The 16,521-nt window shown below is 42.5% G+C and overlaps 1 protein-coding gene across 1 annotated transcript in view; it reads left to right on the plus strand.

The window, feature by feature from the left end:
- The window catches only part of LOC115135714 (protein phosphatase 1 regulatory subunit 12B-like), a 35,851-nt gene extending 19,377 nt beyond the window's left edge, over positions 1-16,474 (plus strand). The window contains exons 2-7 of the mRNA XM_029670718.2: positions 3,666-3,682; positions 3,952-4,063; positions 4,275-4,379; positions 9,658-9,717; positions 9,892-9,942; positions 15,847-16,474. Coding sequence (XP_029526578.2) covers positions 3,666-3,682; positions 3,952-4,063; positions 4,275-4,379; positions 9,658-9,717; positions 9,892-9,942; positions 15,847-15,933 — 432 coding nt within the window. The 3' untranslated portion in view covers positions 15,934-16,474. The remainder of the gene's footprint in view (positions 1-3,665; positions 3,683-3,951; positions 4,064-4,274; positions 4,380-9,657; positions 9,718-9,891; positions 9,943-15,846) is intronic.
- Positions 16,475-16,521: the final 47 nt, after the last annotated feature.

Genomic DNA, 16,521 nt, shown 5'->3' on the forward strand with positions numbered 1-16,521 from the left:
AATACAGCAGTGCTGAGACAGAGGGCTCGTTGCGAGGACAACTGGGTACTATTCTGAATTTTGTGTTGAAGAGCTTTCTGGCACCCAGAGGTGCTGAGGCATCACCCAAGTGGGTGCTACACAGAGTGGAAGAGGAGAAGTGGTTATACAATTGAGTCTGGTTCCCAGACTTGCCCTCTACAAGATCATCAGCAGACTCCATCACAATCATTTACCATCCTCCGACCAGCTCTCTCCGCTCAAGCCATGACTGAGCTTCTCCATCTTCGGAGGATGCAGCTTTCAAATTGCTTGTTTGTTTTTTGCTCTTGAAGCACTTTGAGATTCTATGAAAAGCGCTATAGCAATGTAATGTTTTATTATTATAATCAGCAAACAATGTCTCTCTGGCAGTCCGCTTGACGAATTTGGGTTTGGCGGATGCCAGGAGAATGCTACCTGCCCCAATGCATAGTGCCAACTGTAAAGTTTGATGGAGGAGGAATAATGGTCCGGGGCTGTTTTTCACCGTTCTGGCTCGGCCCCTTAGTTCCAGTGAAGGGACATCTTAACGCAACAGCATATAATGATTCTGTGCTTCCAACTTTGTGGCAACAGTTTGGGGAAGCCCTTTCCTGTTTCAGCATGACAATGACCAGTGCGCAAAGCAAGGTCCATACAGAAATGGTTTGTCGAGTTCGGTGTGGAAGAAATTGACTGGCCTGCACAGAGCCCTGACCTCAACCCCATCGAACACCTTTGGGATGAATTAGAATGCCAACTGTGAGCCAGAACTAATAGCCCAACATCAGTGACTGAATGGAAGCAATTCCCCACAACCGTGTTTCAACATCTAGCGGAAAGCCTTCCCAAAAGAGTTGAGGCTGTTACAACAGCAAAGGAGGGACCAACTCCATATTAATGCCCGTGACTTTGGAATGAGATGTTTGACGAGCAGGAGTCCACATACTTTTGGCTATATAGTGTGTATATATAGTTTTATAAAGTGCTGAACAATGTAAAATTCTACATTTTTCCTCATACATGTATCAATTTTACATCAATTTCTATTGGCAGGTAAAACCACATCATACATGAATGTGGCTGTAAATACTACATAGTCATTCTCCATCAGCCAGCAATTGGACAAAGTGGAAAGATACACTCTGTGCTACCAAGTGGAATTATAATGTATTGTACAAGACACTGACGAAATACCTGGGTTGTATATATAACAATATATTTCACTCATTATCTGAATTTCGTTGATACACTCACTGTAAGCTGATGAATTTCAAGCAGAGACACAGGCTATACTGTACCAGTTGACAAGTCACATAGAAATGCACAATGTTGCGTGGGGCAGAAATGCCATATAACACCACAGTACGTTTTCACAGTAGCCAACTACTTTACAATACCCCTATTTGGTTTGGACTCACACCTACTATTTGTTTAACACTTTTTTTGGTTACTACATGCTTTCATGTGTTATTTCATAGTTTTGATGTCTTCACTCTTATTCTACAATGCTGAAAATAGTAAAAACAAAAAATGTAAAAAAAGAACCCTTGAATGAGTAGGTGTGTCAACTTTTGACTGGTACTGTAAAAGGAAAACGAATCTCTAAGACTGACATATTACTCAAGATGCTCACAACCTGCTTTTGGATACAAATACAGCGGGGAGAACAAGCATTTGATACACTGCAGGTTTTCCTACTTACAAAGCATGTAGAGGTCTGACATTTTTATTATAGGTACACTTCAACTGTGAGAGACCGAATCTAAAACAAAAATCCAGAAAACCACATTGTATGATATTTAAGTAATTAATTTGCATTTTATTGCATGACATAAGTATTTGATCACCTACCAACCAGTAAGAATTCCGGCTCTCACAGACCTGTTCGTTTTTCTTTAAGAAGCCCTCCTGTTCTCCACTCATTACCTGTATTAACTGCACCTGTTTGAACTCGGTACCTGTATAAAAGACACCTGTCCACACACTCAATCAAACAGACTCCAACCTCTCCACAATGGCCAATACCAGAGAGCTGTGTAAGGACATCAGTGAAAAAAATTGTAGACCTGCACAAGGCTGGGATGGGCTACAGGACAATAGGCAAGCAGCTTGGTAAGAAGGCAACAACTGTTGGCACAATTATTAGAAAATGGAAGAAGTTCAAGATGACGATCAATCACGCTTGGTAGGGGCTCCATGCAAGATCTCACCTCGTGGGGCATCAATCATCATGAGGGAGGTGAGGGATCAGCCCAGAACTACATGGCAGGACCTGGTCAATGACCTGAAGAGTGCTGGAACCACAGTCTCAAAGAAAACCATTAGTAACATACTACGCCATCATGGAATAAAATCCTGCAGCGCATGCAAGGTCATCCTGCTCAAGCCAGCGCATGTCCAGGCCCGTCTGAAGTTTGCCAATGACCATCTGGATGATCCAGAGGAGGATTGGGAGAAGGTCATGTGATCTGATGAGACAAAAATAGAGCTTTTTGGATTAAACTCCACTCGCCGTGTTTGGAGGAAGAAGGATGAGTACAACTCCAAGAACACCATCCCGACCGTGAAGCATGGTGGTGGAAACATCATTCTTTGGGGATGCTTTTCTGCAAAGGGACAGGACGACTGCACCGTGTTGAAGGGAGGATGGATGGGGCCATGTATCGCGAGATCTTGGCCAACAACCTCCTTCCCTCAGTAAGAGCATTGAAGATGGGTCGTGGCTGAGTCTTCCAGCATGACAACGACCCGAAACACACAGCCAGGGCAACTAAGGAGTGGCTCCGTAAGAAGCATCTCAAGGTCCTGGAGTGGCCTAGCCAGTCTCCAGACCTGAACCCAATAGAAAATCTTTGGAGGGAGCTGAAAGTCCGTATTGCCCAGTGACAGCCCCGAAACCTGAAGGATCTGGAGAAGGTCTGTATGGAGGAGTGGGCCAAAATCCCTGCTGCAGTGTGTGCATACCTGGTCAAGAACTACAGGAAACGTATGATCTCGGTAATTGCAAACAAAGGTTTCTGTACCAAATATTAAGTTCTGCTTTTCTGATGTATCAAATACTTATGTCATGCAATAAAATGCAAATTAATTACTTAAAAAGCATACAATGTGATTTTTTAGATTCCGTCTCTCACAGTTGAAATGTACCTATGATAACAATTACAGACCTCTACATGCTTTGTAAGTAGGAAAACCTGCAAAATCGGCAGTGTATCAAATACTTGTTCTCCCCACTGTATATATTTTTTATATTTGCATGTCAAATACTGTATGGAATTTTCTTAGACTGTCCATTTTGTCATTTTATCATTATTTGATATATTGCTGTCAATGTTGTCATGGTTTTTCACTGAAAACTTTGATTTTAAATGAATTGCGCTGGGGGGAAATATGTGTGAAACCCCAAAGAATGCACAATCAAAGGTTCTGAACATAGGGGTCATTTACAAGTGTCATCTGTCCTAACAAGTGCCTATTTTATTCCTGTTCATTAAAGCCCAATAAGCATAGGTTGATTTAAAATACAGTCCCAAGCAAAAGTTACGATCTGAGTGTGCAATATTAACCAGGAAGAAGCCATTACACCTCAGTGTTGAAGATCATTCAAACTACTCATGTTTTATGCATTTTGTAAGTGACATATCTTTTTTGTTTGTTTTCAGCATGAAAGAGTGTCCAGGTAAGCTGCTTTCATCTCAGCTCACTTTATCAAATATTTTCACTACCAGGCGTTCATGCAAATCCTAACAGCCATTGGTCAACTTTATTACTCAGGTCTCCTTTGCAACTGACCTTTTTATTACAATTCGTCTCAAAATGTCGCAGTTGTAAATGAAAACTTATTCTCAACTAGCCTACCTGGTTAAATAGAGGTGAAATATAAAGTATATTGATGATCAAGCTCTGGCACAGTGAAGTAGTTTCAGTCATTTGTTATCTTTACCTCAGACTGGACTCGTCTGGTGCTTACGACCGAGAAGCGTATGACGCTCGAAGGGAAAACAGAATGGCAGCTCGGAAAAAGGCTGAGGAAGAGGCAGGATGCACTGACTATAAGAAGGTAACCTGTAATGTAAAATTCTCTGACAGTTTCTTAAAGCTAGCAAACTGGCGTAGGTAGCTAATGATCTGTTGTGACATCTGTTATGTCATGATAATGGAAGTATTATGTAGCCTTTATGACAGAGGGTTCAAGTAAAGTGTAGTAGTAAAATACTGTGGCATGTTATGATATTCTGTGTCTGTTTGCTGTTGCATCTTTTATATTGCAGATGTACGAGGAGGCCATGTCTACAAATGAGAGACTCAAGTCCCGGCTGCAGGGCAGCAAACAGGAGCTGGTGTTGGTGCAGACTCAGCTGGAGAAAGTCACACAGGTGATTATCCTTAACTGGTATTCATCCGCCACACAAAGTAGTTCAAACCATCCCAAAATCAAATAACACGGATGAAAATGACCAGATTGCAGAAGAGTCCAATGAATATGTACACTACATGGTATGTGGACACCTGCTCGCCGAACATCTCATTCCGAAATCATGGGCATTAATATGGAGTTGGTCCCCCTTTGCTGCTATAACAGCCTCCACTCTTCTGGGAAAGGTTTCCACTCGACGTTGGAACATTGCTGCGGGGACTTGCTTCGATTCAGCAACGAGCATTAGTGACGTCTGGCACTAATGTTGGGTGATTAGGCCTGGCTCACAGTCAGCGTTCCAAAGGTGTTTGACGGGGTTGAGGTCAGGGCTCTGTGCGGGCCAGTCAATTTCTTCCACATTGATCTTGACAAACCACTTCTATTATCATGATGAAACAGGAAAGTGCCTTCCCGAAACTGTTGCCACAAAGTTGGAAGCGCAGAATTGTCTAGAATGTCATTGTATGCTGTTGCGTTAAGGTTTACCTTCACTGGAACAAAGGCGCCTACTGTAGCACGAACCATGAAAAACAGCCCCAGAACATTATTCTTCTTCCATTTACATTTACATTTAACATTTACATTTAAGTCATTTAGCAGACGCTCTTATCCAGAGCGACTTACAAATTGGTGCATTCACCTTATGACATCCAGTGGAGCAGCCACTTTACAATAGTGCATCTAAATCTTTTAAGGGGGGAGAAGGATTACTTTATCCTATCCTAGGTATTCCTTAAAGAGGTGGGGTTTCAGGTGTCTCCGGAAGGTGGTGATTGACTCCGCTGTCCTGGCGTCGTGAGGGAGTTTGTTCCACCATTGGGGGGCCAGAGCAGCGAACAGTTTTGACTGGGCTGAGCGGGAACTGTACTTCCTCAGTGGTAGGGAGGCGAGCAGGCCAGAGGTGGATGAACGCAGTGCCCTTGTTTGGGTGTAGGGCCTGATCAGAGCCTGGAGGTACTGAGGTGCCGTTCCCCTCACAGCTCCGTAGGCAAGCACCATGGTCTTGTAGCGGATGCGAGCTTCAACTGGAAGCCAGTGGAGAGAGAGCGGAGGAGCGGGGTGACGTGAGAGAACTTGGGAAGGTTGAACACCAGACGGGCTGCGGCGTTCTGGATGAGTTGTAGGGGTTTAATGGCACAGGCAGGGAGCCCAGCCAACAGCGAGTTGCAGTAATCCAGACGGGAGATGACAAGTGCCTGGATTAGGACCTGCGCCGCTTCCTGTGTGAGGCAGGGTCGTACTCTGCGGATGTTGTAGAGCATGAACCTACAAGAACGGGCCACCGCCTTGATGTTAGTTGAGAACGACAGGGTGTTGTCCAGGATCACGCCAAGGTTCTTAGCGCTCTAGGAGGAGGACACAGTGGAGTTGTCAACCGTGATGGCGAGATCATGGAACGGGCAGTCCTTCCCCGGGAGGAAGAGCAGCTCCGTCTTGCCGAGGTTCAGCTTGAGGTGGTGATCCGTCATCCACACTGATATGTCTGCCAGACATGCAGAGATGCGATTCGCCACCTGGTCATCAGAAGGGGGAAAGGAGAAGATTAATTGTGTGTCGTCTGCATAGCAATGATAGGAGAGACCATGTGAGGTTATGACAAAGCCAAGTGACTTGGTGTATAGCGAGAATAGGAGAGGGCCTAGAACAGAGCCCTGGGGGACACCAGTGGTGAGAGCATGTGGTGAGGAGACGGATTCTCGCCACGCCACCTGGTAGGAGCGACCTGTCAGGTAGGACGCAATCCAAGCGTGGGCCGCGCCGGAGATGCCCAACTCGGAGAGGGTGGAGAGGAGGATCTGATGGTTCACAGTATCGAAGGCAGCCGATAGGTCTAGAAGGATGAGAGCAGAGGAGAGAGAGTTAGCTTTAGCAGTGCGGAGCGCCTCCGTGATACAGAGAAGAGCAGTCTCAGTTGAATGACTAGTCTTGAAACCTGACTGATTTGGATCAAGAAGGTCATTCTGAGAGAGATAGGGGGAGAGCTGGCCAAGGACGGCACGTTCAAGGGTTTTGGAGAGAAAAGAAAGAAGGGATACTGGTCTGTAGTTGTTGACATCGGAGGGATCGAGTGTAGGTTTTTTCAGAAGGGGTGCAACTCTCGCTCTCTTGAAGACGGAAGGGACGTAGCCAGCGGTCAGGGATGAGTTGATGAGCGAGGTGAGGTAAGGGAGAAGGTCTCCGGAAATGGTCTGGAGAAGAGAGGAGGGGATAGGGTCAAGCGGGCAGGTTGTTGGGCGGCCGGCCGTCACAAGACGCGAGATTTCATCTGGAGAGAGAGGGAGAAAGAGGTCAGAGCACAGGGTAGGGCAGTGTGAGCAGAACCAGCGGTGTCGTTTGACTTAGCAAACGAGGATCGGATGTCGTCGACCTTCTTTTCAAAATGGTTGACGAAGTCATCTGCAGAGAGGAGGAGGGGGAGGGGGGGAGGGGGATTCAGGAGGGAGGAGAAGGTGGCAAAGAGCTTCCTAGGGTTAGAGGCAGATGCTTGGAATTTAGAGTGGTAGAAAGTGGCTTTAGCAGCAGCGACAGAAGAGGAAAATGTAGAGAGGAGGGAGTGAAAGGATGCCAGGTCCGCAGGGAGGCGAGTTTTCCTCCATTTCCGCTCGGCTGCCCGGAGCCCTGTTCCATCAAACTTTACATTTGGCACTATGCATTGGGGCAGGTAGAGTTCTCCTGGCATCTGCCAAACCCAGATTCGTCCGCCATACTGCCAGATGGTGAAGTGTGATTCATCACTCCAGAGAACCCGTTTCCGCCAATGGCAGCGAGGTTTACACCACTTCAGCCAACGCTTTGCATTGCACATGGTGATCTTAGGCTTATATGCGGCTGCTCAGCCATGGAAACTAATTTCATGAAGCTCCCGACAAACAGTTTCTGTGCTGACGTTTGGTACTCGGTGGTGAGTGTTGCAAACGAGGACAGACGAATGTTACGAGTTACACGCTTCAGCACTCGGCGATCCCGTTCTGTGCGCTTGTGTGGCATACCTCTTCAAGGCTGAGCCGTTGATGCTCCTAGACATTTCCACACGAACTGTACTTACAGTTGACCAGGGAAACTCCAGCAGGGCAGAAATTTGACCAACTGACTTGTTGGAAAGGTGGCATCCTATGACGGTGCCACGTTGAAAGTCACGGAGGTCTTCAGTAGGGGCCATTCTACTGTCAATGTTTGTCTTTCGAGACTGCATGACTGTGTGCTCAATTTTATATCTGTCAGCAACAGGTGTGACTGAAAAAGCTTAATCCACTAATTTGAAGGGGTGCCCACATACTTGTAGTGTATATGGACGGTTGTGCCATATCATGACTTATCATTGTGATTCCCAACTTACAGTTCTTGTCAAATACAATGTGGAGTGACTCTTCCAAATCCTATTACATGGACCACTGCACAATAAAATCAGGAAAGAATCAGGAGTGAGAACCATGACAGATTATGCAAGTAAAAGGCATTGGATTATTCCCAGAGAAATGCTTGGGAATTGGTATTTTTGAAGTACAGTACCATGTTTGTTTTCAAAGCTAAATATTGAAGAGTTTTGTTCCAAAAACGCTATGTCCACAAATCTTTCCACAAATCACAAATCGTTTTTTTTCTCAAAAGAAATGATTGCTTATGACTTACCTTCATGTGTGGGTAAAATATTACTGTTCTCAGATTTTCTTTATTCATAGATTTTAATTGTGTATTAAAATGGCTTTTGTGGCAAAACTCTAATTATCCATTGTTTAGCTGGAATGGAATGTTCGTATCCTGTATATTCGCCTGTGATATGTGGTTGTCTCTCACCAAGCAATCTTAAGATTAATGAATCACTCTGGATAAGAGCATCTGCTAAAAATGGCAAATGTAAATATTTTATATACATACCTCATATTACTTTATTGATACATTTTAAAAAATATATATTTTTTATATTAATTAATGTCAGAAATGTATCATTTGTAAATTTCTCCTTAAAAAATGTAATTACTTGTCACATTTGATTGTGTAAAACCTACAAGTAATACTTATTTGTCTGAGTGAGGCTCAGGTGGATATTTAGTGTTTTGCAACAAAACATGATTATTTGTCTCCCTGAAATGAAACTTTCAAGTGATACTGTAGATTTCAAGCAAATACATTTCTGTCATGAACAAACACAAATCACTTTAATAAGTTATTTAACCCTATTCTCAACCGGTTGGTTGAGCATGTTTTTTGACAATGGATTTAGAAGTAGATGTGGAAAAAAATCTTCATTTGAACTTGGATGTTCGTCTCCCCAGCCCTCCTGCACCAATTAACATAATTTGTAACCTTTTGGGTTGCTGCAGTTCAGTGTTGTGGCACTCTAACTTTGGCCAATAAGAGGACTGTAAGAAAACTCAATCAGTCACCAAAGACATGGGATAAAAGGTAGGAATTCAGTTGTTGAGGGATGAATATTGCACCATTCCTGTTAGGAATAAGAATATGGTAAATAGTAATACAAAAAATGCTATAATAGAAAACTACTCTTTGTCCTGTATGTGGGAACCATGATGGAAACATGTACAGTAGCTAATTTGAAATTCAAGAAAAACACTTTGGGTGAAATTGCACTACAAACCACCTGAAAACGCATTCATTTAAATGTAATTAACTGTATATTTGTGGTCACACAAAATTACCATAATGTGTCCAAATTTGACATCATCCCTCATTTAACAATGCCTACCTACCTATGAAAGCAGAACTAAAGTCATTTCTGTTAGGCAAATTGCCCTTCTAATGTGCCATTGCTAATACGATCATCTCTAGGCTTCTCAACCGCTAGGTAGAGCTCTAATTTCCAAATGAAACAAAGTTGACCCCCTCCCCTCCCCCTCCATCGTGAGAGTCATCTATCCCTAGACTGGTCCTATTAGTTTTCTAGGCCAAACCATTCGGACACGATTTTCAGGTTCTCATGATCTAACAAACACCACTGTAGCTCGGCCTCCTTCCACTGCATCCGCCTATGGCGGCCTTCCGAATCTGAAGTGGAAGGTGGCCAAGCTACAGCGGTGTTTGATATCTCTAGCTTAAACTGACTGATTTTGATGGGGGTTTTCTTATGTTACTTAGATTGACTCACAGGTGAGTCAATAGACTCCATCTGAAAATGGATATATAGTGTTTTGGAATTAAACTCTTCATATGAGAAATGTCTGCTGTTTCAGGGATTGTTCTCATTGTCACTATTTTAACCATGGACTTTTGTATTGCAGAGAAAGATCACAATGACTGAGAGGTCCAATGAGAGGTCCATGCTTGAGAAAGAAAAACGGGTGAGATCCTCATTTCACAAGATGTTTGCCTATGCACTTTCTGTTTGCTTCTCTCTTGTTCTGGTACAACATGTCTATTTGATTATATTTTGTTTTATTAGTTAATGTCATGGTCAGGCTGATAGCCCTGTCATGTTTAGTCTCATTGTGGCTTGTGTCATCTCTTCTCTGTAGGAAACACGTGTCCTTCAGAAGAAGATATCAGACATGGAAGATGAAGTGAAGGTATCTGTCCAGAATTGATCAATTTCCTCTAGATAAGGACCAGCTGCAAAATCCAAATTTGTTATATATTGTACAAATTCATGAAAACAAAAATGTGCTTTTTGGTCTTAATTGAAGGTATAGGCATACGGGTGAGGGTTAGGTTTAAAATCAGATTTCATAACTTTGTGGCTGTGTCAGCTAGTGACTACCCTACAGAGCTGCCTCCAGTACGAGTCATCCCAAGATGGCGCAAGATGGGGCCGACAGAGATGGTCGCCTCACTTCTAGTCCTTAGTAAACCATGCAGTATTTTAAAAAATTTTAATGTATTATTTCTTACGTTGTTAGAGCAGAAAATCTTAAGTGTTATTACATACAGCCGAGAAGAACTATTGGATATCAAAGCGATGTCAACTTACCAACATTATGACCAGGAATACAACTTTCCCAAAGTGGATCCTTTGTTCGCACCACCACACAGGACATTGGATCTGATTCCAGAGGCCGACCCAAAACAACGACGCCGCAGAAGATGTAGACAGAGCTGCCTCCTGGTCAGACTTTGAAGGCGTGCACACCACTCACCACTTACGAGTATATTTATTGCCAATGTCCAGTCACTAGATAACAAGATAGACGAGATTAGGGCAAGGGTTGCTTTCCAGAGAGACATCTGGGATTGTAACATTCCCTGTTTCACGGAAACATGGCTCTCTCGGAATATGTTGTCAGAGTCGGTACAGCCACCGGGATTCTTTATGCGTTGCGTCGATGGAATCTTTCTGGGACAAAGGGTGGGGGTGTATGCTTCATTATTAACGACTCATGGTGTAATTGTAACAACATACAGGAACTCAAGACCTTTTTTTTCATCTGACCTAGAATTCCTTCATCAAATGCTGACCATATTATCTCCCAAGAGAATTCTTGTTGGTTATTGTCACAGCTGTGTATATCCCCCCACAAGCTGATACCACAACCGCCCTCAAGGAACTTTATTGGACTGGAAACCATATGTCCTGAGGTTGCATTTATTGTAGTTGGGAATTTTAACAAAGCAAATTTGAGAACAAGGCTACCTAAATCCAATCAACATATTGATTGTAACACTCATGCGGGCAATACACTGGATCACTGCTATTCTAACTTCTGCGATGCATACAAGGCCCTCCCCCACCCTTCTGCAAATATGACCATGACTCCATTTTGCTCCTACTATCCTATAGGCAGAAACTCAAACAGGATGTACCTGTGACTATGCAATGCTGGTCTGAACAATCGAAATCCACGCTTCAAGATTGTTTTGATCACACAGACTGGGAATTGTTCCGGGCAGCCTCAGAGAATAACATTGATTTATACGCTGATTCAGTGAGTGAGTTTATAAGGAAGTGCATTAGATAATGTTGTACCCATTGTGACTATTAAAACCTACCCTAACCAGAAACTGTGGATAGATGGCGGCATTCGCTCAAAACTGAAAACGCGAACTACCGCATTTTAACCATGGAAAGATGACTGGGAATATGGCAGAATATAAACCGTGTAGTTATACTCTCCAAGGCAATCAACCAAGCGAAATATTGGTATAGGGACAAAGTGGAGTCGCAATTCAAAGGCTCAGGCACGAGACATATGTGGCAGGGTCTACAGGCAATTATGGACTAAAAAAAGAGAACCAGCCACGTCACGGACACCGACGTCTTGCTTCCAGACAATGTAAACACCTTCTTTGCTCTATTTGAGGATAATACAGTGTCACCGACGCAGCCCGATATCAAGGACTGCCGGCCCAGACAGAATCCCTAGCCGCGTCCTCAGAGCATGCACAGACCAGCTGGCTGGTGTGTTTAAAGACATATTCAATCTCTCCCTATCCCAGTCTGCCCTCCCCACATGCTTCAAGATGGCTACCATTGTTCCTGTACCCAAGAAGGCAAACATAACTGAACTAAATGATTATCACCCAGTAGCACTCACTTCTGTCATTATGAAGTGCTTTGGGAGACTAGTCAAGGATCGTATCACTTCCACCTTACCTTCCACCCTATTCCCACTTCAATTTGCACACCGCTCCAATAGGTCCACAGACGATGCAATCGCCTTCACACTGCACACTGCCCTATCCCATCTGGACAAGAGGAATACCTATGTAATACTGTTCATTGACTGCAGCTCAGCTTTCAACACCATAGTACCCTCCAAGCTCGTCATTAAGCTTGAGAGCCTGGGTCTCAACCCCGCCCTGTGCAATTGTAGGAAACACCATCTCCACTTCTGTGATCCTCATCACTGGGGCCCCACAAGGGTGCATGCTCAGCCCCCTCCTGTACTCCCTGTTCACCCATGACTGCGTGGCCATGCACACCTCCAACTCAGTCATTAAGTTTGCAGATGACAAAAAAGTAGTGGGCTTGATTACCAACAATGACGAAACAGCCTACAGGGAGTGTGGTGTAAGGAAATCAATCTCACTCAACGTCAACAAAACAAAGGAGATGAACACTCTACAGTTTCCAAAACTGACAAAATATTGTCTGTGAGTATAACATAACTGATATTGCAGGCGAGAACCTGATGAAAATCCAACCCGGAAGTGCTGTTTTTCCTGAAAGCTCTCTGTTCCATTGCCTGCCTTCGCTGCATTTAAAGGGATATCAACCAAATTATTTTTCCTATGGCTTCCCCATGGTGGGCACAGTCTTTAGACAGAGTTTCAGGCTTTTATTTTGAAAAATGAGCGAGAAAGATCACATCGCGTCATTGGATGGCTGGGTGCCAGCAGCGTTTTACATGCGCAACAGCGTGGAGCAGACATTTTCTCTCTTTCTCTCCTATTGAAGAAGCTACAGTCCCGGTTGAAATATTATTGATTATATACTGTAAAAACAACCTGAGGATTGATTATAAAAAAACGTTTGACCTGTCTCTACGAACTTTACGGATTCTATTTGGAATTTTCTTCTGCTCGGTCGTGACCGCTCGAGCCTGTGGATTTCTGAACATAACGTGCCAACCAAATGGAGGTATTTTGGATATAAAAATAATCTTTATGGAACAAAAGGAACATTTATTGTGTAACTGGGAGTCTCGTGAGTGCAAACATCTGAAGATTATCAAAGGTAAGCGATTCATTTTATTGCTTTTCTGACTTTCGTGACCAATCTACTTGGCTGCAAGCTGTTTAATATTGTCTGCTGAGAGAGATGTCCTTACATAAACGCTTGGTATGCTTTCGCCAAAAAGCTTTTTTGAAATCTGACACGCCAGGTGGATTAACAACAAGCTAAGCTGCGTTTTGCTATATTGCACTTGTGATTTCATGAAAATTAAATATTTTTTGTAATTTAATTTGAATTTGGCGTTCTACAATTCAGCGGATATTGACGAAAATGATCCCGGTAACGGGATGGGTGCATCAAGAATTAACGTCTGCTAACCACATGTATGTGACCAATAAAATTGGATTAAACTTGGTAAATACCAACCTGCTTGAATTTACCGAATTGATACCGAGAGTTGTTAATTGTTTGACCAATTCAGGGCCCTTTCTTGCGGCTTATTGCCAGCTCTTGTCTCTCTTGAGAATATTTCCATTATAATATTTCATTAGTATTTGCCTGCATTCACTACTGCCACAAGCATCTGCAGTGTTCCATACACGAGGGTACAGACAACAACCTCTTATTATCTCTGAATGAGAGCTCTCAATAAAGATGGAACACTGAACTGAATATACAATATCTCTGTGGGCAAACACTGTGGGGCCATACTTGCGAACATAAGCAACCATTTAAATTTAAATGGGTTCTCCAGCTCAAAATGCGTATCAGCCAATGAAAGGCATCGATTTACTTGCATGTGATAGAACGCATAATTGTAGCTGGTCCCATCAGATAACATGGCACACGTTAGCACATAACATGGCACACGTTAGCTCTATGCTAACTTTTTCATTAGCCTATGAAAGATCTTAAACTTTATATCCACCAACCAATGGCATTTCTTGAAATAGGTCAACCCTGGCCACTAGAGAGAATTTAAACCTACAAATTCAAGGTTTACTTGTTACATTGGTCTGTAACAAAATGTCATGTGCCAATATTGAACTGATGCATCCTTGACTAGGCTACAAGTGATAGACAACATTTTCACACATGACAAATTCCCACGTTTTTGTTGATCAATTTCACACATAAATGAGGTCCTTACAATGTGTAAGTTTATTGTACATCATTAAATCCATAATCCATATTTTTATCAAATAGTAGCCATATCATTGTCATCATCGCTTCTCTGTGGTACATACTGCTAAAGCGGTTGACTTGCAATCGATAGTGCACTTTAACCGTGGGTTTGATCCCCCCTCACTTTTTGTTTGAGGAAAACACTGTTCACTGCCAGTCCTTATGCTCAATTCAAAACGCATGTGACGAAGTGGATGATTATAACAATGCATAGCGTTTAGCCTGCATGTAAGTGTACCCTACAAAACAATATCATAATGACAGCCAACTTTCTTCCAACATTAAGACTGTTGATTTTGAGTCTTGCAAACTTCTTTAAAATAACTACAATACTGCCATCTGTAGGATGATAACGAGAGTGCACATTACCTGATGTACACTTTGTAATGTTCATGTTTTTTTTTGCGTAAAATATTGCATATATGCTGAAGTAGATGATTAAAAATGCCTTAATTTAGGTGTACACATCCATGTAATATAGCCTATTCAATGTGATTTTTAGACAACAGCAGTGTGTTTGTGTGCAAGGCTGAAGAAAGAGGTAGCTCCTTTATTAAATTTATTCATAATCTTCATTTTCAAGCTGTTGGCTCTAGGCATCCCTTTTCAACACACTAACAGGGCTTGGCTTGGGCAGGAGCTCACCGGAACTGAGTACCGGCACCACAAATTTGTGCAGTTCCTGCACCTAAATATAAAGAGTACCGGCACACAAAATAAATGGCACTTATTTTAGTCCGAGTCAAGAACTCCACGCTAACATAATGGATGGAAATAAACATTTCAGAGGGGCAAGTGGACTCATCCGAGATTCGAACCCTTCCACCATCTGCGACAATTACGTGGACTAGGCACTTTACACAGAGAGTAATTTGACCAGTGGGTCAAATACATGTGATAGTTGCTTTGATTATCAGAACATTATTTTGGACTTAGGTATGTTAAGGAACATTTCCAACTACTTCAATTATTTTAATAGGCTGATGCACTTGTGCCAGGACATAATCAGTGCCACCTGTTGAAGTTAGCATGGGGCTAATATGTGGGACAAGCTACAATTGAGAATTTGTCACAATAAATCAAATCAAACTTCATTTGTCACATGCGCCGAATACAAGAAGTGTAGACCTTACTGTGAAATGCTTACTTTACAAGCCCTTAAACAACAGTGTAGTTCAAAAAGAGTTAAGAAATGATTGACCAAATAAACTAAAGCAAAAAATAATAAAAAGTAACAATAACGAGGCTATATTTATTTCACCTTTATTTAACCAGGTAGGAAAGTTGAGAACAAGTTCTCATTTACAATTGCAACCTGGCCAACATAGCAGTACCGAGTCAGTGTGCAGGGGTACAGGTTAAGTTGAGGAAATTTGTTCATGTAGGTAGTGGTCAAAATCAATAATTAAATGGTTGCTCATGTTTTCAAGTATGGCCCCAGTTGACTCGGAGGAGAGAGGGGTGATGAATGTGTCAGTCATTGTCATTTGTTCTGTATATCACACTTGGGACTAGAGTTTTTTTTTTTTTTGTAAATCAGCTTGAATTGGTATACTTTCAACTTTTAGCTTTCCCTTTAACAAACAGTACAGCATGTAGATGTTATGTTTCAGTATCCCCTGCCCTAACCCTTCTCTGTTTGCTCTGTTTGCTTGTTGTCTGCTGTCCTCCACAGATCCAGACAGAGCTGCAGAATGAGAACCAGAGACTGAAGGACGAGAACGGAGCCTTAATCCGGGTCATCAGTAAACTGTCCAAGTGAGAGGAAGAGGATGATCCAAGAATTATTTCCAATTTTTACCCCAACTACACCATCACCAACCACCAACCACCGCTACATTCAAATCATGACAGGAATGACAGATGGGCGCCAACTTTAAATCCTTTTTTGATGCCCCTTTCACTTTTCTCCTCTGTTGATGGTTGTATTGTACACACATAGTTCACACACAGTTAGCATATTAGCATATTTAAAAAAAAATGTAGTTATGGATTGTTATAATGCATACTCATATCGTCACAGCACATTATACTGTACGAATGTCTACGAAGGTTTAATCTATGAACTGGTGTAAGAGTTGGTATATTATGATGTTCTATGTAACTAAGTTACATTTCATGTTTATTTTTAAACTGCACCACCTGAAAAGTCTCCTGAGCCTTGTATAAATGATTTATATTCACTGTCATCAAATGGTCATGTGTGGTAATGCATCTTACCGCAGAGGCCTACAGTATGTATGCATGATCGACAACCAGGGTTGGTACACATTTGTAAGCACTAATAAAGCAGGTAAAGATTATATGGAGAGGTGAATTTGAAAATGTAATACAAAGACTGTTGTTTACA

Source organism: Oncorhynchus nerka, linkage group LG2 (genome assembly GCF_034236695.1).
Source record: "Oncorhynchus nerka isolate Pitt River linkage group LG2, Oner_Uvic_2.0, whole genome shotgun sequence".
Taxonomy (NCBI): Eukaryota; Metazoa; Chordata; class Actinopteri; order Salmoniformes; family Salmonidae; genus Oncorhynchus; species Oncorhynchus nerka.